General features: G+C 42.5%; 1 protein-coding gene across 3 annotated transcripts in view; it reads right to left on the bottom strand.

The window, feature by feature from the left end:
* ASPH (aspartate beta-hydroxylase) overlaps positions 1-27,819 on the bottom strand; it is a 224,029-nt gene that overhangs the window by 58,064 nt on the left and 138,146 nt on the right. For all 3 annotated transcript variants that reach the window (XM_082719000.1, XM_082719001.1, XM_082719002.1), the window contains 4 exons: positions 16,880-16,965; positions 9,761-9,847; positions 2,738-2,888; positions 2-138 (listed from right to left, as the gene is read on the bottom strand). In XM_082719000.1, the coding sequence (XP_082575126.1) occupies positions 2-138; positions 2,738-2,888; positions 9,761-9,847; positions 16,880-16,965 (461 nt within the window). The remainder of the gene's footprint in view (position 1; positions 139-2,737; positions 2,889-9,760; positions 9,848-16,879; positions 16,966-27,819) is intronic.

Raw genomic sequence — 27,819 nt, 5'->3', positions numbered from 1 at the left:
CCTCTTCGTAGACCTTCTGAGCGTTGTGATTATCCCCTATCAAGAGATACCCCACTCCAAGGTCGTTCTTTAAAGACATATCATCAGGAAACAGCTGAACTAACTTCTGTAGGGTAATCAGGGAGCCTCTCATGTGACCTGATTTGGTGTGAAGAGGAAAAAAAAAGAAACTCAACAGAAATAAAAGCAGATCCTGGTCATCTTCGTATTGAGTCTACAAAGCATAAGAGACACGAGAGACTATCATTTTCTGAGTTCACCAACATTTATCTTCTTATGTCAAATGCCCTCTTTGAAAAGTTTTATCAATTCCTTGTTAAAAAACAAACAAACAAACTGTTTCACTGGGTTATCTTTGGTTTGTTACAATTAATTTTGATTTTATGAATAGAGAGAAAATAAAAAGCCTAAAGGATTTTGGGTGTAGCACCCTCTGTGAAACTTGAAAAAAAGCACTGGGGTATATCCCTCATGCTAGTTCCAATTAAGTGTCTTCATCTCCAGGTAATGAATGAATGACCTAGTCGAGGAGCAAGAAGACATCAGCTGGTATTATGGGACCCTCTGGTGGATGATAGGATGCTATGCACAATAGGAATCATGAACACCCCAGCCTCTGTCAAGTTTTAAGGCTATATGATGGAAACTTAAAATTTCTGGGGCCAACTGTCATTCCTCCTCACCACAGTTGAAAATAAATTGAATATGGGAAAATGTGCAAAATAAGACCAGTATACATGATAAGATAACTTCCCTAAAGGGTTCAGCTGCCCACAAACTAAGTATTAGCCAAGAGTATGATAGGACTATCAATAAGCTCATACAGTTGTGGGTCCTGCTAACAGATACAACTACCTGGCATAAAACACCACCCAGCTTATTCCACGGCCTTCTTCCCATTACTAGCCAATTTTGGATTGGTTAGCTTGGTGATTTATTCCCTCACGCACAAATCTGACTTTACTTTTCTATACATTCCCTTCCCCCTCATCTGGCCAACTTAGTTCATACTTTTTTCTCTGCTCCTGTATTTCCCTTATTAACCATTGCAAAGGTCTGGGTAAACATCCCTCCAGCTGCCCTTCCTGTCTCCTTTACTCTGCATCATGCAGCCCTGCTCTTCTGGGAGTAAACTTCACCCCCTTGTCACCTTCAATAAAATCTTCTTCCTACAATCCCTTCCTCATACAACCTCTTCTTATGAACTTGCCTCATTCTCATTTGGGGGAAGATGAGACTATATTCAAGATGGTTGCAGAAGGGGGTTAGATGTATTAGTAGATTCTTTCCCCAGGGCCAGGAATAAGGGGAGGTAAGTGAGGTGCTCAATGCAAAGTTTATGAGGCTGCCAAAAATTCAGTCATCCAGAGGCGTGATGTTTTTATACATTCTTTCTAAAAATCAAAATTAATGTAAAAAATCCACAATGGACAAAATATCAAAATTTGAAGGACAGAATAAGTAAACAGAGTTTAACCAAGGCATATTGGAGCCTGAGGCAAGAGGAAAGCTCAGTGCTACTAATTTTGTACCCGAGGCAACTGCCTCCACTGAGTCCCAACCTTGCCTTTCCCATCCTGTGGGTGCTGTATGTTTTCCTTCTTCTGGACTAGTCCATTTGCATAGAAGTTTAATGGACTCTTTCTTCTAGTTTCTAATCATCCCTTGGGTTCTACTCCTATCAGACTTAGGTCATTTACCAAAGTGACACAAGTACTCTTAATCCTAGCCCTCAGGAAACTGGTAACAGGGTCAGTTGGCCTCTGGTATCACTTAGATGAGCCTCTCCTAGTGGCATCAATGACTGTTCATGTAACGTATCAGGCCACTAGCACCCGCCTGATAGGTAACACCTGGCCTAGACGCTTCCATCTGGTTTCCTGATGACAAGTTAGGTGGAAGAGAATCAGAAGCCTGGTCATAATGAAGTTAGGTTCGAGCTAGTCTTACTTGCCTTTGGCCCCAGCACTTTGGTCAGAGAGGAGGATGCTCTATGCTGCTCTTTGCAAAGCAGTGGCAAATTTACTTAGAGATTTTAAAAGGTTTTTTCCCTATCATTTTCCTTGGTCTAGAGTCAAACTTTATAGGCAAAATTTTTAGTGTCTGGAACTTCTAATATTCCATCTTTTATAAAAACTGTTCTACAGGGGCATCTGGGTGGCTTAGTCAGTTAAGCAGCTACCTTTAGCTCAGGTCATGATCCCAGGGTCCTGGGATCAAGCTCCACATCGGGCTCCCTGCTCAGGGGGAGCCTGCTTCTCTCTTTCCCTCTGCCTGCCCCTCTGCCTACTTGTGCTCTCTCTCAATCTCTTGTCAAATAAATAAATGAAATCTTTTTTAAAAGCCAAGAAAACAGAAAAATTGTTCCATTGATAATCTCAACACCCATGAATAGATCTGTTACTGTTAAGAGAGAAAAGAGTCTGGCACAGCAGGAAGAGTTTTGATGCCAGACCCATTAATTTATTAGCTGTGATTCCTTAGGCAAATTATCCAACCTCCCAGCATCCCATCTACGTTAGCTTTAAAATCGGTGGGTAGGAGGGTAGTGGGGAAAGGTGGTGAAATACCATCTACATCTCTGTAAGTATTAAGGTCAGGACCATTTCTGTCTAGGATCCATTCGCGTAAATTACCTGAAAGTAGTTATGAAACTCAGGTTCCCTCCTAGGTAACTAAGCTCTTCTAAGAGCACAGAGCACGGCATTTAGGGCTGAACTAACTCTTATTGTCTTACCCAGAAACTGCTGTCTGTCTGAGCGCCGCTTCAAGGTCAGCTTCAGCAAGTCTGTGGGGACATCAGGCAGGCTGGCCACCTCCTGGTAGGTTTCGATGGCCCCACGCAGCACCTCGTTGCTCCTTCTTTTCTCAGCCAGATCGTCTTCACACTAGAGGAAGTCCCCACAATGGGTAAGTGTCCCATGACAGGCTGTATTTGTAATCATCCAAAATATACATGTAATGTCAATTTCTGGACATGCGGGAAAAGCATTTTGAGACAGATTAAAAACTTCTCTTTATCAAGAGATTAAAAAGCAGACAGAGAAAAGCGATGCAACGTGCTATCTCAATAACATGAAGACCCAGTCAGCTACCAAGCTACAGATGAGAAAAAAATATAAAAGGAGGAATAATTAACGTATGCTGGGTTGACGGAGATATGTATCATGTTACACATTCACATTTCAAAGACAGGGCTCCAGTCCGGACTTCGTGTTTCTCGGCAGTTTGTCTGCATGTTCACGCATTCATTCAACAACTATAATCCAGGAGCTACGTGGCAGGCAAAGTAAACAAAACAAATAAAGCTCTTTTTTCATTCTGCTTCATTACGAAGAGAAAGACAATATACAAATCAAAGTACTATGTGTCTGGCGGCCATGAGTGCTGGGGACCAAAAACAAAGCAGGCTTCGGAGTGCCGACGGGGGCGGGGGGGGGGGCAGTAGGAAGAGTTAGTTCAGGCAGGCTGACCAGGAATGAACTGAAAGAAGAGAGGGAGTGAGGAGGCATGAGGCTATCTGGGGAAGAGCTTCCAAGGCAGAGAATACAGCAAGAGCGAGGCCCTGGGTGGGGAAGTGAGGGGGAGAGGATAGGCGGGTGCAAGATGGGCGGCAAGGAGGGGGCTGGCGAAGGAGCGGTGGTCGGGTAATGAAGAACGTGGTAAGCCATTGCCAAGTCCACTAGACTGCCATGACGTGAGATGGAAAGACACCAGGTTGTTGGTTTTATTATTTTTTTTAATTTAAGATTTTATTTATTTATTTGACAAACAGAAAGAGGTTACAAGTAGGCAGAGAGGCAGGCAGAGAGTAGGCAGAGAGGCTGAGCAGAGAGCCCGATGCGGGGGTCGATCCCAGGACCCTGAGATCATGACCTGTGCTGAAGGCAGACACTTAACCCAGTGAGCCACCCGGGCGCCCCGACACCGGGAGTTTTTGACATGATCTGTTGTATGTGGAGTGGATCACACCTGTAGTGGGAGGGAGACCAGACCGAAAGGGCGGTGGACGAGCACAGCGGCCAGATATGGTGCTCTAGCAGGACCCCAGACCCAGTGATGAGGATGGTTTGGACCACGGTGGTAAGAATGAGGCGGTAGGAGGTAGGGAGATTACAGATACATTTTGAAGGTCAGAGCCAGCAGGTTTGCAGGTGGGCAGAAATGCGACAGAAAGGGAGGGAGGGAGGTCAAGGAAAAATTCAAGGGTTTTGGCTTGAGCAATACCCAGGGGGAACTGCCATCCCGAGAACGGGAGGACAGGGCAGTAACAGGTTTGTAGGCATTCAGGATCAGGAGTTCCGTTCTGGACATATTAAACCCAACACCCGTTAGGTACCCAAGTGCAAATGCTGGATAGAAAGGTACATATATGCATTTGTGGTTCAGGAAAGAAGTCAGAAAGACTGGAGAGGATCTGCATAAAGGACTGAGTAAGGTAAGAAGAAAATAACCACAAGAAAGTGTTCTGGAGGTTAGGGGACAAAAGGTTTCAAGAGGGAGTGATCCGTCATGTTAGAAGGGACACCAGGTTGAACATCTTGGCTGGATTGGGCAATGTGGCACCTCTGATGGCCCTGACCATCTGGGACATATGGGACAACTGGGGACCCCTAAGAGGATGGAGCAGGACCAGAGGAAACCAGGAGGGAAGGAGGTGCAGACAACCCTCAAAGGGAAGCAGAGAAATGAGCCAGTAGATGGAGGGGAATGTGGAGATCAGGGAGAGGGAATTGTTTCTGTTACCAATGGGAAATATAACAGCATGCTTCAAAGCTGATACAAAAGAGTCAGTAGAGAGGGAAAATGTGATGATACAGAAGAAGCCACAAAAATCAGCATGCTTTCCTTCAGCAGGTGGGAGAGGATGGGAAAGGGGGCCGGAACCGTTCATCCCCGCTAACAGGTGGGAAGGCAGAGCACAGGGGAACAGGTGGAGGGGTGGGCCCTCAGTGCTGTAGCAGGAGCACATGGAAGTTCTCTCTGGATACTTTTATTTTCTCCAAGAAATAAGCAAGATGCTTTGCAGGAGATTGAAAATGGGGAGTGAAATGCTACAGTGATAGAGGGGAATGTGTAAAATGGTGGTCAAAATCTCACCCGATTTAGTAAACTATAATTTGAAGTTACCACTTGAGGAAAAATGATACCAGTTAGAGGCTAGAAGTTGCATATAAAATGTTTTTCTCCTAATACCCTATGTAACATGTTCAGCTGTTTAAAATAAAGGGTGTGCAGCAGTCAATATATACAGCTTCCTGAAGAACCAGAGTAAAGCATAGCTCCACAATTTGAGGGCATGGTAAGAAAATGAGACATTCCTCCCTGATCCCAAAGCAAAAACTAGTAAGATTCAGCATAAATTGTTAATATCTGCAGAGAGCTTGTCAGAAAATAACACCTCAAAGAAATAACCTGTTATGTGGACTGATCAGGTAAGTTACACCAGATGATGAGGGCTAGGAATGAAGCAGAGAGAAAGAGAGAAGTGGACAGACTTAAAATAAAGGGAAAGTGTTAAGACAAAAATCTCTGGATTGAAAAAGGGCAATTTACCCTTGCTTGATAGAAAAAAGCTTCAGAGTATACCGCTATCTGTTCATATCTGTAAATGGGCTGTCTCCATTATAGACTTATCTGCCAGGAGAAAGAGTTCAAGGTTAATGACTCACACTGGCCATCCTGCCCCTCTGGCCTTCGGTATATTCATATGCTGGCTTTTCTGTTCAGGCATCAGTTTCTTGTGAGTTTGGCTATGGTGAGTTACTCTCCAAAACATGATTATTCATAGATGACGTCTGAGAGTGATGGAGTCCTGGAACTGGGATAGCCCTTTGAGACCACATAGTTCACCCTCTTCAAGCTGGAGTCCTGGCTTTGGGTATCTACCAAATAGAGCCTGGATCTGGAGGGTCAGGTCAAGGTTACTATGAGGACAAATGTCTACCAAGGTAATCCTTCCTTAAAGAAATCAGAATATCAAGCTAAACCCAATCTAAAAAGAGAGGAAGATGATACAATTTATATCCTTTGCTTCCTCCATTCCTGGCATCTCAAATTTCTTCATTTTAACGAAGTAAAAACATTTTACAACTTCCAGAATTGGGAAAATCTTGGTATTAAAAATGACATCTCCATCTTAAATTCTTTTGAATGAAAGTAATAGACTTGGCTTTGAAAATCAAAATCATATAGATTGATCATTATCAGTTTAGCACCTGTACATAAAATGATTTGGGCAGAAACTGAACATTTGTTTCAGGATGCTAACACCACAAAGCCTTCTGTTGACTTGAACTAATTAAACCATCCAAACTTCCTAGGAGATGTGTCATTTTCTGCCTCAGAGGCATTAATGGTTTGTGAAGATAATAAAGTGAATTGAATTTACGATTTAAGATGTATCTGATGTTCAGGGAATTTGGTCAGAATTGATTTTCACGGTGATCCAAGGAATCAGACAGTGTCAGTGATGCTTCAGAATTATAGATCATATTTAACTTAATGTTGCTACATTTTACAAGTTTGTTGGGGTATTTAAAAAAATTTGTTGGGATATTCCAGTGTAATTGTGTGATGTGCAAACAAAGGATGGAAAAGTCATCATTTCTTCCTCCCTATAAAATCCAGCTTCTTTTAGACTCTGATTTTTAAACTTTCTATGCATTTACAATTTCTTTTAAATTACTCTTTTAAAATTTAATTTACCATGCCTAAATTTTGCTTTATGCCACATTAACATTAATATCAATAACACCTTGTAGCATAATAGTTTAGAGATAAAAATTTTTGCCTTAGGCCTAGTTCTCAAATTCCTACAGTTAAATAAGGATATAAATCCAGCAATCACCATGGGTGACAGCACCACATTTATTTGGACTTTGGCCCCCACAATTACTATCACATACAAAGAAAAATTCTAAAGCACAAAGTACTTTTTGTCACAATTAAGTTAACATTTGCATCAATCTTTTTTCTTTCTAGTGTTCTCTAATCAAATGACTAATCAAATGTTCTCTTAATCAAATGACTGCCAATACTAGTAATGAAGCTCATCATTTAAATGAACACGCATGCTTTTTTGGTAACACATTCACTCTTGCCTAAGACCAACGCAGCTTAGCAATTTTGGAGGATTACTGACCAAATTCACTTACAAAAACGATATAACTGCTATCTGCTACCCCTGGTCTGTACCATGGATAGGAGAAACATTTTTGTGTTACTTTTTCACAACCTAAATTTATTAAAATTTAGGGGCGCCTGGGTGACTCAGTGGGTTAAAGCCTCTGTCTTTGGCTCAGGTCATGATCCCAAGGTCCTGGGATCGAGCCCCACATCGGGCTCTCTGCTCTGCAGGGAGCCTGCCTCCCTCTCTCTCTCTTTGCCTGCCTCTCTGCCTACTTCTGACGTCTGTCTGTCAAATAAATAAATAAAATCTTTAAAAAATAATAATAATAAAATTAAAATGATTTTTGAATTTATTAAAATTTAATTAATAAAATTTAACTAATAAGTTTTTAATAGGGAGATAAGAAGAATTCGAGGATCTGGAACAAGTGGTTGCCACCTTTAGCTCTGAGCAAAACATGTTTGTTTTTCCATAGATATGTTAGGTCCGATGTGAGTGCTGTATACAAGTCACTGCATTGACCTCTCCCCAAAGGGTGTTGTCAGGTTCTGCGTCTGGAAAATTTCTATAGCTTTGCGCCTTTTGTTTCCCAGTAGGGTTGAGAGAGCTGGGCTGTGGGAGCTTCACTGCCAGACACATTGTCTATCAGGCCAGGCTTTTGTCCTGAATTCCAGACTTCATAAAATTCAATGTCTCCTTGACATGTCCACTTGACTGTCCAATAGGCATCACAAACTTTATAGGACGAAAAGCGAATTCTTGACTTCCTAGACCTGTTCCTCTACCCTTTTTCCCTGTGAGCAACCAGCTCTCTCTCTCCTCCTCTGGCCCAACCCCAAACCCAGGACTCCAGTCCTGTCTTCTCTGATCCCTACACCCAAGCCAACAGGAAGCCCTCCCCACCATCTCCCCATCGCCACAGCCATGGCCACAGTCCAGGCCAGTGCTCCCTGCGTACACCTACAGTCGTCCCCTATGCTTCTTGCTTCTACTGCTGCCCCTTTAATCTATCCCCCACCGAGGAACCAAAACGATCTTTATGAAAAAACAAGATGGCCAAGTCCATGCAGAAACCCTGCAAGGCTTCTCAGGGCACAGAGAATATCATCGGTGAGGCCCTGGGCCCCCTTGTCCCACGTCACCCTCCCTCAGCACGCCCTTCTTTCTGTTCTTGAGTTTCTTATGCCAACATGACTTCCCAGTATCAGGTCTTTGCCCTCATTGTTTCCTCTGGCTGCCCAGCTCCTTCAGCTGCCCTGTCACGCTTCAGCCATTCGTCACCTCAGTAGAGAGGCCTTTTCTGATCAGTGTATCTGAAGCATTGTCTGCCCCGTCACCCTCAAGCCTCATAGCTCACAGCCAGAAAAATCTTAATAGGTATGCTCCCCCTTTTTTTATGATGTATTTTACACAAGATGATCTAATATATTTATGTTCAATATGTTATAATATCCTTAACTATATATTTCTATATATATTTATTCAGGCCCTGGCTCAAATGTCACCTCTACTGAAGAGACTTCTCCCAAACACCCTAGCCCACGTATCAACTCCCTCACACATCCTGTGGCGGTACTCTGCTTTTTACAGGTTCTCAGCACTTCTCACTGACGAGCATATATATTTTACTTGTTTTGTCTCCCAGGCTGCCTTCGTCACCACAATGACAATGCCATACATTTTGCTGGTGGCTGTATCTGCAGCGCCTAGAACTGCGTATAGGGGGCTTCCTCTAAGTAATTTTTGATGAAGTGACTTTCTTTTTTATTAACATATAACATATTATTTGTTTCAGGGGTACAGGTCTGTGAATCATCAGTCTTACACAACTCACAGCACTCCCCATAGCACATACCCTCCCCAGTGTCCATCACCCAGCCACTGCATCCCTCCCCACAACCCCCATCAACCCTCAGTTTGTTCCCTGAGATTAAGAGCCTCTTCTGGTTTGTCTCCCTCTCAGTTTCGATAAAGTAACGTTTAAAATACCTCCCGCTGGTTGATAAGATCCACAAGGGCAGAGACCTCTAGAGGGCTCATTATGATAATCCCAGGGTCTAAAAAAGCACGTGGTATATGGTGGCTTTACAGCCAACTGCAGCAACCACACGTGGGTGCGGAAAAGCTTCGCAGAATGAGGAGCTGGACGATGGGAAAGTCAGGGAAGAAAGGAGATGAGGGAGTGGAGACAGGGAGAGGGGAGCTGATAATATAACTCCGTTTTATATTTCAAGGCTTTCCTAGGCATACTTGCAGCCTCTAGTTGCAAAACTGCGGTTCTTATAGCTCAGAGGAGCCTGTGGTGAAAACTTGGCAGAATGGGGCATGACGGTGACAGGAGGTCAAGACAAAAGTGTTCTTCTTTTTTTCTTTTCAAATCCAGGGAGAAGCCAGATGGAGGGAGAGCAGGAAAATGTTACTAGATTCACCGGGACGCAATGGCAATAACTAACCGTCATACTTAAAACGGTATTTCTTGCTTGAGTGTACACATATGCATGAGAAATGGACTCTATTTATAAGTTAGAAGGACAAAGAGAAATACAAATGGTGGGCAGTGAAAAAATCCAATTACACAGAACACAAGAACATCAAAAGCATCTTCTACTTAGGAATGATTTCAAATACCTGTGCCTTTCCGTATCTTGCCCGTGGACTCTGAGGGTATTTGCGCACTAGTTCTTGGAATGCACTCAATGCTTCTTCAATTTTTCCCTGTTAGGAAGAAGCAGTTACATAAATGCAGTAAGTTCAGATGCATAATGTTATTCAATATGGTTTTTTAACATTCACCAAATAATGTTGTCAAAACATCCTAGACTCCACTCTGATTCTAAAGACAGTTTTATCTAAGATTTTTAAAAAAATTAAGTTCGGGGGGCACCTGGGTGGCTCAGTGGGTTAGGCCTCTGCTTTCAGCTCAGGTCATGGTCTCAGGGTCGGTCCTGTGATCAAGCCCCGCATCAGGCTCTCTGCTCCTCGGGGAGCCTGCTTCCCCCCCTCTCTCTGCCTACTTGTGATCTCTGTCTGTCAAGTGAATAGGTGGAATCTTTAAAAAAAAAAAAAAATTAAGTTCGGAAAACGGAGAAGTAAAAATGAAAACAATTTTTTTTTTTTTAATAACAGAAACCTGACCAAGGATGTGTTCTAAGTCTCTGTTAAAAAAACTGCATTTTCCCTCTATATGCACAGTTCCTACATGCATTGTATTTTAACTTTCTTTTTCATTGAAGTACAGTTGACACACAATGTTACATTAGCTTCAGATGTACAACACAGTGACTAGACAACTCTATAGCTTATGCTATCCTCATCATAAGTGTAGCTACCATGGGTCACCATACAATGCTATTACAGTATTACTATCTTCTTGAAGAAAATAGTATTTTAAGTTGGGGAAAAAATACTGCTGGTGGCTGGAATGTCTTGGGGTCTGCCATGAGAAGTCTGCAGCACCTGTTGGGGGTGGGGAGGATAAACTTGCCTGAGTCATAAGGCCACTGGCTCGTGGTATCTGTTAGCCACTAAACACTACTAGCATTGATTTGGCTTGCCTGGCCGACCGGGGAAACTCATGACTCTGTGTTATGTATCCCCTCCCAAAGCTTATGTGGACCCTTAAGAAGATGGTCCAAGCACCTCCACTAGGTCCCTAACCACCATGACATGAAAAGAAACAGAGGATGTGGAACAGGACAACTTGGTGAGCGTCTTGGTGGGGGTGAGGAAGCCTCTCCCCATGGCACTCCCTCCGTGGCCATTCCACAGGGTGAAACAATGTCTCCTGGTTTCCAATGGATGGCCGCAGGTCAAGGACACTGGGAACCACGGGATAGAGCCAGATTTTCTGAGATGAACTTTCACGGACACTTCGGCTCCTTCTAAACTGGTAAATCCATTCATTACTCATACAAATGGAAGCTCGCCGTGGTTTCTATGTTTTGAAGTTCACCAAGCTGAGTTTCCACATGACAAAAGTTCACCTCACCAGGGTGGCTCGGGAAAGCAGGACTGCTCGGCTGTCCCTGACACCCACTTCTGGAAGACTTGACTCAATAGTGAAAGGTCAGGCAACATCCCTATTAAAGTTACTTAGAATCATTTCTTTAGGTAGATAGCATCCAAGGAAAAGGTTTTCTTTTCCTCTCACTTGCCTGTAAGTGGTGCTGAAGGGCTGGTAGAAACATATGCATAGTGTCATGGCTATAAGTGCAGGCTCCAGAGCCAGACTGATGGGTTGGAGGCTGGTCTCCGCTGCTTGAGAGGTATATGACCTATGGAGAGTTACTGATGCCTCTGCCTTGGGTGTCTCATCTGTAAAATGGGGATGAGGGTACTTAACTACCTTGAAAGGCTGCTGTTACGCTTATAACTGGTAGACACTGCATGGAACATATGTTGTGTGGGGAATGTGTGTGCAGCACAAAATAATGGGGCCCCTCATGGGAGCCTTTTACCTAATCAACAGGCAGGTTAACAAATAAATCAAGCCAGGAACACATGCTCTACAGGACATGTACTGTCAGAAATGATTGTATTGCTCTTTAAAATATACTGTCCTCTCATGATATTAATTTCTTTAAAGATTTTATTTTGTAAGAGCAAGCAGTTATAGGCCCATGGCAAACTGAGACAAAGCATAGATTTTTCATCTACTCATTATGTCCCCAACACACACAGCCTCCCCTATGATTACCATCCTGCACAACAGTGGCACATTTGTTACAAATGACAAAGGTACACGGACACATCAAAATTACTCCAAGTCCACAGTTCACCTTAGGGTCCGTTCACTCTTGCTGTGGGATATTCTGTGGGTTCGGACAACTGCATACTGACAGTATCTACCATTACAGCATCATGCAGACTGGTTTCACTGCCCTAAAAATCCCATGTTTTTACCTCTTCATCCCTCCCCCACCCACTTTTAAGGGATGAAGAACTCAATGTGAAATATCTTTTTCTGTGTGACTTTCTTCTTTCTTTTTTCTTCTTCCTAGAAGAAAAAAAGGCACTGATTCCAAGCAGTTTTAAAATGACAGCAGATGAATTCTTGGGTTTCAAAGTCTGTGGCTTGAGGCTCTGCCCTCTGGGTCCTTGGCTCTGGCTACCGAGTTTTTGTCTCTGGCTACCGAGTTTTTGTCTCTGGCCACAGAGTCCTTGTCTCTCACCTCTGCGTCCAAGACTCTGCCCTTGGAATTATCTTTTCTTTTTATTGAAAGCGTGATTTGTTTTATCCATCTGTTTCCTGCCTGTAGAATTTTGGGAACCCACCATTTCTTGCCGTTTTTCCTGTGTCTCTCAGGTGGCAATGCTTCTCCTGGTATAACATTCTCAAAAGCCTTGTGGGTCTCTTTTGTCTGTGGTGGGGATTCAAATCATTTGACAAGAGGCACCTGCAAAGACCCTTCCAGGATAATCCCATCTCTGTTCCCGGCTTCTGCTGGACAGCTGAGTAGATCCAAGAGTCACAACACACCCACTTTCTTCAGGAAAAGGATGTCCAGCACGCCCTTGGCCTTCTCTCCGGAGTACACTTTGCTAACGATGAACTTCCTGATTCTTCTGCAACTGGATAGACCAAGAAATCTCCCCAAATTTTCATGTTCTGGTTCTTTTTTCCTTTAAGAGTTCCTTCCTTAATGATCACTTTCCTCTCCTATTTTACTGGAAGCAGGCTGCATCCTGGACACATGGCTTGGAAATCTCCTCAGTGAAGCATCCAAGTTCCCTGCTTCCAAGTTTTGCTTTGCCCAAGCCCGTAAGATATAATTCATTTAAGTTTCTTGCCACTCTGTAACAAGGACTGCCTTTTCCCCAGTTACAATAACTTGTTCCTCATTTCCTCCTGAGCTCTCGCCAAAAGTGCCTATCAACATTCTGCTGGTAAGGATACGTATATTCTCGAAGATTATCGATAAAGCTTTCTCTATGTTGCTCCTCACTTCCTCTGAGCCCTCTCCAGAAGCAGCTTTCACATCCATATTTCTACCAACAGTCTGCTTAAAACAACGCAGGCTTTTGCTCTCATGCGTCTCGAAATTCTTCCGGCCTCTCCACCTTACCCAATTCCAAAGCCATGTCCATATTTCTAAGTATTGGCTATAGCAGCAGCCCACTGCCCGGCACGAAAATCTGGATTAGTTTTCTCCGGCTGCTGTCACAAATCACCAGAAATTTGATGGTTCAAACAACAGAAATTCATTCTGGAGAACATTAGTCCAAAATCGGTTTCACCGGGCTGAAACTGCGATGTTGGCAGAGCCACGCTTCTTCCAGAGGCTCTAGGGGGGTCTGTTCCTTGCCTCCTGACAGCATTACTTGACGGTGCATGCATTACTCCAATCTCTACTTCGGTCTTCACATTGCCTTCTCCTCTCTGTGATGCCTTCTCCTATTTTGTCTCCAATTTCCCTCTGACTCTCTCTTAAAAAGAAACATGTGATTGCGTTTAGGGCCCAAGTGGATAAACTAGAATAATCTCCCCATTTCAAGATCTCTAAGTTATCCTATCTGCAAAGACCCTTTCTCTAAATACAGTAAGGCTTACAGGTTCCAGGGATTAGGACTTGGGATATTTTGGGGGGGGGGGAGCATTTTTAGCTTACCACATGCCTTCTGTAACTTAAATCGCAAATGTTGAGGCTATTTTTGTGAAAATCATGCTAAATGCACCATTACGGTCTAAAACACAGGAATAACAACATTTGTAACAAATCTGCTAAAGCATTTTGTTCCTTCTGGATAAAAAGCTGGTCATCAAAAATATAAAAATAATGGAATATTGTGACTTGACCATGGCATCCCTCCAAGCCCTTTCGGACAGAAGCGTGTTGCCCTGCTAAGGGACTGTCAGCCCTGCTCTTACCCCAGCAGGCTAGCAAAGTAAATGTGCGTGCTTCTGGTGTGGAGGAACTTCCGCTCCCTAGAATCTTACTAGAGAATATAGCTCCTAGGGCTATGATGCGGTTCTTACTGAAAAACTTAAAGGCAAGATACGATGCTTGTGAAGAATTGCCTAAAAATCCTCTTTCGACAGAGCTTACATTTTATCCAAAAACCAAGACAGTTCATTGGAGAGACAGGTACTTGGGCCCCACTGTTCTGGCGTGAGGCCAATGAGCTGTGCCCAAGGACATTAAAACACACCCCCACAGCTGTGTTGCAGAATCCACTGGTGCGATGTGAGGCCGGGAGCTGGCCATCCGTCAGCATACCCTTCATGAAGATCCACAGCAGAACATTTATCTCTAGACCTGGTGGAGGGCAGCTCCTCTGATGAACGCCATTCATCTTAGAGTGTGACGCTACTCCCTTTGCGTCCTGCCTACAGCGTATCCATTCATCCCAAGCTCCTTTCAGAGCCTGTGATGTAAACTTTCATGTGTTCGAAAGCCTCACTCTGACTTTATTACATGTTCCCTTCTCCCTCTCTTTTTCTCACTTAAAATGAAGTAAGACACCTGGGTGGCTTAGTGGTTAAAGCCTCTGCCTTGGGCTCAGGTCATGATCCCAGTGTCCTGGCATCGAGCCCCCGCATAGGGCTCTCTGCTCAGCAGGGAGCCTGCTTCCCTTCCTCTTTCTCTGCCTGCCTCTCTGCCTACATGTGATCTGTCTGTCAAATAAATAAATAAATAATCTTTAAAATGAAATAATAATAAGTGAATATTTAAGTAGATCCTTTTTTCTACGGGTAAGGAAGAGTGTTAAGCAATACATATGACTTTTGAAAAACACATGATTGAATTAGGTTCTGATCTGTTCATTTTTTTTTTTTTAAGATTTTATTTATTTGACAGATAGAGATCTCAAGTAGGCAGAGAGGCAGGGAGAGAGAGGGGGAAGCAGGCTCCCTGCTGAGCAGAGAGCCCGATGTGGGGCTCGATCCCAGGACCCTGAGATCATGACCTGAGCCGAAGGCAGAGGCTTTAACCCACTGAGCCACCCAGGCGCCCCTGATCTGTACATTTTTGATGGAAAAATAAAGTGACCCCATACTTTCATGCAACATAGTCCTTAAAGCTAGGCATGAACTAAAACTGGACCCTCTTTGTCTGGGGCATACCTCAGCATGGGCCTCAGCTTTTCCAAGGTGACCGGTTGCATCATTTGAAAATATCAGCCATAAAAATAACCTTAAAAAAGCTTCGTTAATGCTGATAATCCAGTCAATAATAAATATGGCTCCTTGCTATTTCAGAAGCAAGAATTGTAGCTACTTCCTCCGCCCTTATTGAAGACTCGGGTGCCCCTGGAGGAATGCCTCATCATTTCTCCAGATAAGCAAGAACCAGAGAATACCCCATGGACTGTTCCAGCACTTTTAAATCCCACTGACTTATCTTCCCGTTGGAAACTGAGCCCTTCTTTACCATTCATTAAAATTACATAACAGTCCTTCTCCAAAGCTGTTCACTTGTCCTTTATCCCTAAAGTCACCTGTGAAACAGGCATCCCACACTCTCATATACGGCATTTAGTAAAGAGGAAGTGGAGGATGCCAAACGAGGGAATAGAAAAAGAAGACTCCTACTTCACTTCCATTAAGAAATGCAAATTTCCCACAAATAGTAGGTGGCTTCATTTTGTAAAGTTAAACAAGACAGATTCAGAAATCCTTCCCATGATTAAATTTAGGAACAGTGAACAACTTTGCTACAAAAGTCTTTGGAGTTACCCCATGTTTATTGGCTGCTGAAGAGGGTAAGCCACTCTTGGCCTGGGAACCTTGTCTAACACTAGTTACAGAGGTCTCCGTGCTTCCTGGTATGTTTCCAATAAATACTTGGGAAGCATATTCCTGTCCCAACTCAGTTCCTAACTTGTGTCCTTTTATTGTTGCTTATTTACTTACAATACCCCGTCCCTTCTTTGCAGCCAAGGTCTACTGGATGAAAAAGCATATTATAGGAAAACTAATGATCATGATGCCAACTCTAATTCCAGTACAGGGTAGAGAAAGAGAAATTTCCATGACAAACGAGCAGATGATTCAGTGAAGGTGTTATTAAATGTATTATTATAAATGTTGGACCTGATAATTAGACGATGACGATGACTGAGTCAGAGAGCAAGAACTTCAATCTAGTGTCAAGTTATTTTTTTTAACTGCAATATCTAGAAACACACGCATGTCATATTTCAAATTAACTGAGAACAACACAAACCATATAATAGTCAGCCTGAAAACTGCAGGTGCATGAGGTTAATACTTAGTGAGAAGAATGATAAACCCAATGTCATTTCACCTATTGGTAACTACCCTAAGCGTCCTGGACTAATTTTTTTCTTTTTGCATTGAGGTGCTAGGCAGTTAAAAATGTTCACCTATGTGGCATTTGACACAGTTGATGCTTTAAGAAAAAAAAAAAAAAACTCATCTGATTTTCACAAAAACCAAGCAGGAAGATCACTTTCTATTCTAATTTTTTAAATGAGAAAACTGAGGCTCAGAATGGCCAAGTATTTTGTCCAAAGCCACACACCTGGTGGAGGGGAGGTGGTAGGCTGACCCCACGTCCACCAGCCTAACCCTTAGTTCTACTTCTGTTTGGCCATACAGGGACAAATTTTCCCTTTCACTTGATTCATTTCACTGGAATGCTGATGTGCTTGGGAAAAAAAAAAATCCAGTCCACTCAAAGACTGCTTCTCTTATTATTTTGTAACAATTCAACAGTAACGCCTGAATTTATTGAACAACTGACCCATTGCACATTTCTGTGCCAAATGAAAACATCAACATACCCTTTTACGAAGTTTTTCTGCAGCATCAAGTTCAGCTTTAATAGTCTTATCAAATTTATTTAATAGTTTAGGCTTCTTTTTCTTAACTGAAAGAAAAAAGAGGTTTTTATTTTGTATTTCTTTGTCTAGAAATAGTTCTTAAGAATAGTGATGTACGAGTAACGAGAAAACTCTCCGTGCAGGAGCAAACACACTCCCGGCTCACCTCTTTCCACCCCCCCATCCCCGGGAGGACATAGGCAGCAGCTGCCAAGCGAGATAACACAGCCCTTACTTATATGCTCAGGGGTGTTCCGAGGAGCCTGGGTGGGTACTGGTATCCTGAAACTCACAGGGATACTGGCCTAGTTTCTGGGAGGAAAATGGTAGGTGTGATTTATAAACTTAGGATCGACTTCTTGGCTAAGTGCGCAAGACTGCAGAAAAGAACAGAATTTCACAGTCTAGCACGGACGGTCCTCCTGTTGCATCATGGGCTTACCACTCCAGCTATATTCCATCCTTCAGCCAAACATGACCATCCTGTGTTCCTCAAATAAGCTCTGTACCGTTTCTGACCCTACTTTCTCTAAGTAAAATGGCCTATTCCTTTGTTGGTTGTAAATATGTTCACCCTTCAACAACTAACTCAAAACCCTTCTGCCTTCCTCACTGCATTCCCCCTCTAACTAACTCAAAACCCTTCTGCCTTCCTCACTGCATTCCCCCTCTGGACTGAAGTCCCCATTACTCTGCGTATTTCTTTCATGGGCCTTCTCTCATGGGACATGTATTATAATCATTTCTGCAACTTAGTCCTTTTCCAAAACCTAAGCTCCTACAGAGGGACGCCGTGTTGTAGGCACAAGCTGAATTGGTTCATGCTCACTGAGCATGAAGTCACATCCAGTGGTGGGTGGGGAGGTCCTGCTGGGGCCCACCTGGCAGTGCCCGTGGGGTGGATGGGTGCCGTGTGCTCCCTGGAAGCCTAAAGCTAACCATCCTGCTTGAGGGCTCAGGAGAATGACAAGAGGAGGGCATGGAAGGGTAAGTGGGATGTTCTAGATAGAGGAGGAGACTGGTGGTGGGACAAGGGATGGAGTGGGGGAGACAGAGAATGAGAACCAAGAGAAGAGATGTTCTCCATCAATGTTCTGACCCTGAACCCATCCATCCATTGCTCTGCTGTCTCCTGTCACACAGGAGGAGGGTCTCTCCTTCCTAAGGTCCCCCCCCGCCCCACACACACACCCCTGTCCTCTGCCTTCTGTACCTCCTGAGTGTCTCCTCACTCCCTGGCTCTATTCTGGGCATCTATTTTCATTTAATAATGCTGAGGTCTTTGCTGTCCTAAAGTAAGACAAACCTCAGCCTACCCTCCTCTACCTGCCATTCTCTTACCCTCCTCTCATTCCTGGCTCCCTCTCAACTCATGGTGCTCTGGCTTCCTCACCCCATACAGGGCAGAAGCAAGTCTTCTGGAAGAGAGAGGTGCTGAGTGGTTAAGAGTCAGATGACAGGTCTGAGTCCCAGCTCTGTGACTTCTAAACTTTGTGACCTCAGCCAGGCTGCTACTAAACTTTTCTGACTCCTGCTTCCCTCATCTGTAAAAATTGAGTTAAGTCAATATTGCACTTGAGAGGAGAGCACAGTGCTCCCTACGTTACGGGCTCCCTAACAACGACTGATGCCTCCTGCCATCTCTGCATGCCCATTTGTTCCTTTTCCTTCCTATCCTACCTGACTCCTCTGCAGCACCTGGCACAGCTGACTCCTCCCTTCTTCCCAAACTGAATGCTCTCCTTGACTTCTGTGTTGCCCACTTTCCTAGTTTTCCTCCTTCTTCTGTAGCCTCTTCATGTCCTCCTTGGGTCCTCTGTGGCTCCTGCCCTCTGCGGCTCCCCAGGGTCAGTCTTCAGCCCTGTACAGGGCTTTAACAGTTTAATTTCCAAATGGGGCTACAAATTAACAGGTTAATGTTCTTTTGCATTACAAAAATCATAAATCTGTGGGCCTATAATTTATGACACGGATGCCTCACACTCAAGATAGGAAATCGAATGCACTACTGCTCACCACTCTTATCATTCTCATATCTGTCCTCTTCCAGAGGATGACATCAGAGCCATCTGGTTGTCCAAATCACAAAACTAGTTAGAGATGGCAAACAGAACAGGGCAAAGAAGGAGCATGTGGATTTGTCCAAATGGACTGAATAGAATCATGAATTTTTTTTTTTTTTAATCATTTGCTCTGTGCCAGTCCACATGCTGGGTGCTTTTTTTTTTTTTTAATTTTTAATTTTTTAATTTCTTTTCAGTGTACTCCCGTGTCGGGTACTTTACCTATACCTCCTTTTATTGTCTCAACCTCCCAGACATAGTGAATTTAACTTCATAGGTATGCCACTGGGGTACCAAAAGGGTCAGTTCCTTAATACCTCCCCTCTCCCATCCACACAGGAAGAGACACACTTAGTTCCCACTCAAATAGTTTCCAAAGGGAGGGACATTCCCCCAAAACTCTTGGCCTCTTGCCTCTCCCCATAGGGGTGTTGGTGTGACTTATCTGCTCACTGGGTTGTGGGAGATGACAAGCTTGTTTGGTTCTGTCCCACCCTCTCTCTTCCTCCCAGTAGCACATGTAGTATGTTGAGCTGATGGCAGTCTTACAGGGAGGCCCCCACGTGGGGGAACTAGGGCTGCCTAGAGTGGGCAATTATGTCTAATTCTGGGGTTTATTATTAATCAACCCATTATTCCTGCTCATCTATGCTCCATTCTCCAATTCCACTATCATCAGCAGGAAAGCGGACACTCTGATCACCTTTCCTTTATTTCACTCCTCGTGCATTTTTGAAAATGGTCATGCTCTTTTATTTGTTTATTCTACCTTTTTCTTCCCCTCTCTCTGAGCTCTCAGGACCCATATTGTTAAAGAAATATAAATGGCTAAAGCAGAGACTGACAAAACAGTGAATAATGGGGTGTTTTCAGCTACATGTCATTATACGTTAGCATATATGCTGAGGATATGGAAAACAAATTGATGTTTGACTGAGATGTGACTGCATGGTGGTAAGTTAGTGTCTTGTCATCTCAGCACTGACTTATGTCTCTCAATTGCTCATTTCAGTTTTGCAGAAGTCTCTGTCAGCAGAACATCAGCAGGACCAAGAAAGCCTGGCATGCACCTGACTACAGGACATTACTGGTTTTCCCAAATCTGTCACCCGTTTTATAAAGTTAACATGAGATTTATCTATAAGAAGAAAAATAAATTATTGGCAGTTCAACATAGTCAGCAGTAAAATAATAGGCTTGTTAAACAGTTGTACATTTTAAGTATCTTGATGTCAAAATATTTCAATAGTGTCACAAAAAGACAAAATACTAAAAATCTTCTGTATCTCTTTTCACAGATCTTCAAGTTTAGTCGTTCCCACTTCTCTTCTCTTTGAAATTCAAGTTTGGTCCCTATCATGACTATTTTTATTTTTAAATGTATAAAAAGCCCAAGGCAATTTTCCCAACTCTAAAAAACACAGAGCTCTTCCTTCTTATTATGGAGAGGCACATGGCCAAGCCACAGAGACAATGAGTTCTCATGGTTAGTGATGGGACCAGGCTCTCAGGTGGTCTGGGCCTCAGTTTTCTCATCTACAAATGAATGGTATGGGCTGACTGTGTTAAGACCTCTTTGAACTTGGAAATCCCATGCTTTTAATTTTCAGTTGATGGAAATCATGTTAATAATCTTTCAAAGCAGACCTAGAAGGCACTGGAATGAACTGTTATTTTGTTGAACATGGTTTTAAAAACAATGGTTTAGAAGGAAGCTGTGCATGCTATATTAAACTTTGTATAAAAATAATCACTGTCATTGCAAGTATTTTAATTTTTTCCAAAACCATGAAAGTGCGTTTCAGTTGCATTTCAAATTCTCCATTCCCTTGCCATACCATGGTTGAAACATTAAGAGGAAATAAGAAGAAAAAAGAAAGACAATAAAAGAATAACTAACAGTGTGAGGAAAGCTCTAGCAATATATACTTAGATTATATAAAAATGAATACTGGTTCCCTTCCATTTCCACTTGGTCCATCAATGAAGATGTTTTTATATTATGGTACATGGGTAGAATTAGACCACCAAGAAAAACAGACACAGGATCTCTGCATTACTCTGTGTTCTAAACCCACTGCATTAAAAAGAGTGATGAAAATGGAAATGTCTGCTATATGTTAGATAGAAAGCAACAATTTCCTAACCAGTCTCCCTGCTTCCAGTCTGTCCCCATGGTCTACACTGTCCTGAGGATGTTCCTGCTCATGTCTCCCACTCTTTAAATACACCCATGGATCCCTGAACATACAAAATGAAAATGAAATTCCTTAGAAAGCCATGCCAGCAGTCCTGATCCTGTTTGCTCTCCAAGAGAAATGAGATACGTCCACACAAAGACTTGGATATGCACACTCATTGCTGCACTGTTCACAGCAACCAAAAGGTACTTCACTGACTCATTCATTCTTTCAACGATTTGCTAAAATGCAACTGTGTTCCAAGGGCTGTGCTGGGAATTCAACAGACCTTCCTCAAGGAGGCTGCAGTCTTACTGAGAAGAAAGATGTAAATGGATAACTAACCTTGAGAGGAATGAATTTCAGAATGGACCAGGAGTGGTGCTAATCCATTTGGAAGGCAGAAGGGAAAGCTTCCTAGGGAAACTTAGAAATCAAGCATACCCAGCGGTGGCGGCATTATTCTGGGCAGAAGAAAGAGGAGCTATTTTGTAATTCAGTCACAACTGGGGAATTGTGCTTTCATCATTAGTTATTTCTCCTGTAAGTGAAAGGCCAAACATCTCCTTCTGCTTGGATGCTAGTGTTTGGTACCATATATGTGAATGCTCTTATTGAGGGAATCAGGGCTTTCCAGAATTTTAGAAAGCTGAGGTGGAGATATTGCTCAAGGACTCTGGGCTCTGATGCGTCTCTCCCTAGATCTGAGGATGTGGCATTAGATGCTGAGTGATGCTGAGCCTCCTTCAAGAGCCAGCAGAGGCCCAAAGTCCATGTTTAGGAAGTCTAAGTTTTGTGGAGAGAGGAGGTACTCCCCAACTGTAAAAGGTCAGTGGCATAGCAAGATTTGGACTTTTGAAAATATGCAAGACACAATGTGTACAACCCTAGCTCCCCACTCCAACCCAGATGAGGGATTCCTGATGCCAAGGGGTGCCACGCTGAAGGTCATGGCACTTGCGCCTACCCCAGGCTACCATTTTTTTAAAATACAATTTTCTGTGCTAACTAAGGGTCTTAAATTAACTGCACTCTGAGAGAAAGAAAGAATGAGAATTTCTCCCATTAAGTCAAAACCACCAAAATGCTTGCTTTATTTCAGGGAGATAATGTTCATCTCAAGCTATTTCACAGTTGTGTTACCTTCAACCACGTCTACAGTCTTTCACAAACCAGCCCCTAGTCTCTGTTTTCCTCTCTTGTTCTGTACCTGTAAAGCACTTTACGTTGCCTTTACATGGTCTCTCAAATACAGCATGAACTTTGGCACCTCTGTGAATCTTCTCATGGTGTTTTCTTTGGAAAATACTTCCCTCTATTTATACCACAGGATACTCTTCATTTCAACTTTTAAGATCTACTTTAAATGCCATTTCCTCTATTTAGTCATCTAAGACTTAATCATGAAAAAAAAATACCCTCTTCTGCCTCCACATAGCATTTTGTTTCTAGAAATAATAAACTTTTCAGGCTGTGTTCAAGTTGGTTGTATAATTAGCTTAAGCATACTCACCCTCTCTCTCTTCCTACCAACCCTCCTCAACCGCTGCTTGGTTGTTAGTTTGTGCGAGAAAAGAACTGTGCCTTCCTTGTAACTTATTCCCAGCATTTAGTACATGGCCGGGCCTCCAGAGAAAGTCCTCAACAAATACTTAATAAAACATGTAAGGATGAATGAATCAAGACATTATGAAAAGGAATGGGACAATGTCAATTTTAACTTGGGCCTATCAGCTATTTTTTAAAAAGCAGCAAATTATAAGCAACATGAAAATGAACGGAGAGCAGCTTGCTTTATCAAAAAGAAGCTCTAATCCAAAAAGTATCAGTGGACAACAGTGGGGGGGATAGAGGAAAAGGATGAGAAAAAGAAACAAGGTGTATGTAAGTCAATCCTCATTGAAAATATCATGGAGAACACTGATACTTAAATTCCTGTGTTTCATTCCATTAAATTTTTCAGTATATTCAGCAATTTAGAACACAAATGGCAGAATACTAGACACAACTACAGGGGCCAACGGCAGGCTGCCGGAAGATGTGCCACTTTAACATTAAGATTATTTTGAGTTAAAAGCCATCAAAGCCCAGCAGATACAGGAAAAGCTCTTTACCGCCCCAACAGCTGCCTAAAAGAATTTAGATAGAGGACCTGCTCCAGGAGGAGAGCTCTCACCACAGATAACTACATTATGATATGAACTAGGTAGATGGACTGGGAGGAACCTAGCAAGGTCTGTTCGATCAAAGTTCCCTATGTCCCATAGTTACTGAGTGTTCCTGCAAACATTCATTTACCAAACATTTACTCTTTTTAATTTCCCCATGAATCGCATTCCTTCCAGATCCTACCCCCCTTTCTTCTTTGTTCAAAATGACCTACTGACTGTCTGGAATTTCCATCTGTGTATGGGTTCCCTGTTGGTATACAATTAAGTTTGATTTTCTCCTGTTAATCTGCATCATATCAAATTTGAGTCTTAGTCCAGGAAGAAGGATCTTGAAGGGCAGAGGAAATTCTTTCTTCCCAACATAACTAACCAGTAAGTTCTTAGACTGCAAAGTTCAGCTAATTTAGTAGAACATAAGTTCACAAAGCATCTTGCTTTTATGTTTTGAGTCACTGCTTAATGCCTTATCAAATTCTTTGCTGATAATAATAGCTGACATTTACTGTGCACTTCATTTGCTAGACATGAGTGACTCACCTAGGCTGTGCAAACTATAAACAAGAGGAACCAAGACTGGAACTTGGCATTATCCTGACTGCAGTGTCTATGCTTTCGCCATTTTGCTATCTATCTATCTATCTAGCACCTGGCCCAAACTAGGGTGTTTCTAAGGGTTCTGAGAGTGATGACAAAATAGAATTAAGCATTGGTATTGCTGTTGCCAGAGACAAAGAATTCCTCTTCCCTTCAAGGTCCTTCTAGCTGGACTAAGAATGAAATTAACATGAGACACACTAGCAGGAGAAAATAAAATTTAATTTAAGTGTACAAGGAATCCAAACAGATACAGAAATTCACAAAGATAGTTGGGCAAAATGAGCTATATATGTCATCCTGATCTAAGAAAAAGGGAGTACGAGTCTAAGACTTCACAGGAAGGAATACAATTCACAGGGGAATAAGAAGAGCAAATATTTGGTCACTAGATGTTTCCCCTGACATATGTTTGGGCACTCAGATAAAATTTATCTCTAGTAATAACTCTTATTCCAAGAAAGACCCCCCAATTTAGATTCTTCAATGTGGTTAAGAGAGGGGCAGAAGTGTGTCTTGAGCCTATAGGTTCTAGATTATCTTCAGTGCAAAATAATCTTTATACCAAAGTAGCCCATCTTGAGGCAGCTTGCTCTTGGCCCATACATTGTGTAAAGGAATAAGTTGAATGTTGTACTGTAGTCTCAAAGGATAAAGGTAGTTAAATAACCACAGTAATTTTCCTTTCGTGTCTCAAAGATCCAGGGTTTACACATTATGCAGACACATGGCTTAGTAGGATGATCACAGTGTAGAGTCTAGAGAGGCCTCAATTTTGCCCTTCTTAGGTGACTTGCTTAATTTTGCTTCCATGAAATTGGGAAAATATCTGACCCTCACCTACCAACCATAAAGGAGCACAAAACATCAATATAAATGTTAATCATTACTTCCCTCTATAACACCTTATTTTTTTAAAGATCTTATTTATTTATTTGACAGAGAGAGATCACAAGTAGACAGAGAGGCAGGTGGGAGGGGGGCAGGCTCCTTGCTGAGCAGAAAGTCCTATGTGATGCAAGATCTTGATCCCAGGACCCTAAGATCATGACCTGAGCAGAAGGCAGAGGCTTAACCCATTGAGCCACTCAGGGACACCATCTATAACACCTTATTTTCATGTATCTAAAAATTCCGTTAATTAAATGGGAGATGTGTATGATATATCTTTGTAGGGGCATAAGGCAGACCATCCCAAGACTGGCCACTTTGGCATGAAGAAGATTTTGAGTTAAAAGCAATCAAAACCCAGCAGATTCAGGAAAAGGTCTCTACCCCTCTCTCAACTGCCTAAATTTACATTAGAAAGGAAATCTTGCACCAGGTAGAGAGCTATTAAGAGATCTCTTTTTATCTAAGAAAGTTATTTGCATAACAGAACAGCCTTTGTTTTCCAAACCTCCCCTCTCACCTTTCAGCTAAGGTCTACCTCCTCATTGTAAGCTCAGACCACCCTCCCACCCCCACCGCAGGGGTCTAAGCTCCTTAGATCAGGATGTCATATAAGCCTCATGTTGCCTGACAGTTCTTGGAGTTTCACGGCTCTGGATGCCCTGCTTATACAAAACTAAATGTGATTTTCTCCTGTTTATCGGTCTTATGCCAATTTCCTTCTTAGTCTAGCTGGAAGAACCTTGAATAGAGGAAAATCCGCTCATTCTCAACACCTTATTAGCAAATGGTTTGAGGAATTTTATTTATTTATTTAGTTAGTTAGTTTTAAGATACCAGATTTGCTCTGTAGTCAACCATCTCCCTGACAGAGATTTTGGGTGACTAATAACTTTGCCACACTATACCTGTAGCCAGTTTGTATTTTCTGAGTCAACAAAGGACTAAGGACCTACGGGGCCACACTATCCTTGCTTTCCTTGCTCCCTAGACCCTGCTATGTGTCTCCAAGTAGAATGACATAAAATATGAAAGACTGCTTTTTGTTACAAGTATCCAAAGATGGGCTCTGATAGGAAAACATCTAAACAGCAAAATAATTTTAAGGGAAGGAAGAGTAAGACCAAAATAAGACATTGAAGAAAAATGTGCTATCTGAAATGCAGCCTGAAGCTAAAATAATCACGTAATGTGCTATTGCAATATTATTCATGTTAATTAACAGTTACCCTAAGACAGACCTCATTACATATTTAAATCTTTCTGTATTAGAATTGGAAGTTAATTCTGCTTTTCTTTTTAAAACCAATGCTGAATTTAAATATAAGAAAAAAATAAATTTGTCTGGCATTGAGGTAAATCTATAAATTAAGGAAAATGGTTAAAAAAAAGAAGAAGGAAACAACAGAGCAAAACATTCAAGACCTGAAGAATCCAGTGCTAAGATTTTTGATGGAATTCTTTCTGCTGGATATAGAGAGAGCAAGCCCGTATCTGCACATTTACCAGGGTTCCTTCATGGCTTGGGCAGGGGAAGAGGATGGGAGCACTCAGTTAGTTCTCTTTCATCTTTCATTTAAAAGTGTGAATCGTGCAAGGTATTTTAGGGGAACAAATTTTACCACTCCAAGATATGCCTCTTTGGCATATTGATTATTTTAAGCTGGTTATTTTTAAGAAACTGGAGACACAAAAAGAAGCTCTGAAAACTGAGAAGTAGTTACTTTTTTGTAAGAGACACTTACATTTATAAGGGCATTATCTTTTTTTTTTTTTTGGGGGGGGGGGAGAGAGAGAATGCATGCATGAGCAGGGGTAGGGGCGGAGGGAGGAGGAGAGAATCTTAAGCAGGCTCCATACTTAGCATAGAACAAGAACGACATCCTTTTTTTTTTTTTTTTAAGATTTTATTTATTTATTTTTCAGAGGGAGAGTGAGAGCGAGTACAGGCAGACAGAGTGGAAGGCAGAGTCAGAGGGAGAAGCAGACTCCCCATGGAGCAAGGAGCCCGATGTGGGACTCGATCCCAGGACGCCGGGATCATGACCTGAGCCGAAGGCAGCTGCTTAACCAACTGAGCCACCCAGGCATCCCACGACATCCATTTTTAAGGGTATCTCCCTCTCTGTCTTTAAGGGTGTCTTTCCCTCTCAGGAAGGAGGGATCACTCAATGTGCAGAAACTCTTATCAATGGAGGACGTCTGGACTTAAGTCTGCATAACAACCTTATACTTGTTTATTGTGTTTCTCCTACTAAGCTCCCATGGCTGGCTCCCCAGCCCCACCATTTTTCACCTTTAACTGAATGGTATTTAAGGTGATGACTTCAGTCATTTTGGGAAGCTACTCAGTTTTCCTGGGTCTCTCCTGTGTATACAGAAGGCACACATGTTACTAAACTTCTGTTTTTTGCTGTTAATTTATCTTAAGCCAATTTACTTATTAGACCAAACAAAGAACCTAAAAGGGAAGAAGGGAATACTTTTCTGCCCCTACAGTATTCTATTGCTTTGCTTCACAGTGGGGTGTGAAAGAAATCTCCTATCATATCAAGACAGAGTCGTGTTATTTGCTACTGAGAAACCCAATCAGCAGACAGCCATGGAAGTGCTTCTGGCAGGAGTCTTTGTATTATTGCTTCAAGTAAGGAAAATTACTGCATTTGATCCAAAAGAACCCCCTCCGAGACTGCCTCCTCTAATATCATCTACCTTGTAGGTCTATAGTACTGGAGAAGAGGTAAATCTGGGCAACTCTAGGCAGACTGTCTTACCTGCCAGTCCTTCACTGCACATGGGAGGGAAGGAGAGCGGCGCACCCTTCCTTGGCCTCCTACAGCTAAGGAACAAGGGGCTCTTGTTCTCCTCAGAAGTAATATCAACTCTATAGCAGCAGGAGTTCAATATTCAAAGCATACACCGAACAGTTAACATAAATATTTTTCAGCTGAGAGACACTAAGTAATACAACACAGTAAACATTATATAAAGGCCAATTGTTT

This window comes from Mustela nivalis (genome assembly GCF_964662115.1).
Source record: "Mustela nivalis genome assembly, chromosome: 2".
In the NCBI taxonomy this organism is placed as follows: Eukaryota; Metazoa; Chordata; class Mammalia; order Carnivora; family Mustelidae; genus Mustela; species Mustela nivalis.
The sequence above is the reverse complement of the archived record's forward strand: the minus strand, read 5'-3'. Positions and strand labels throughout refer to the sequence as shown.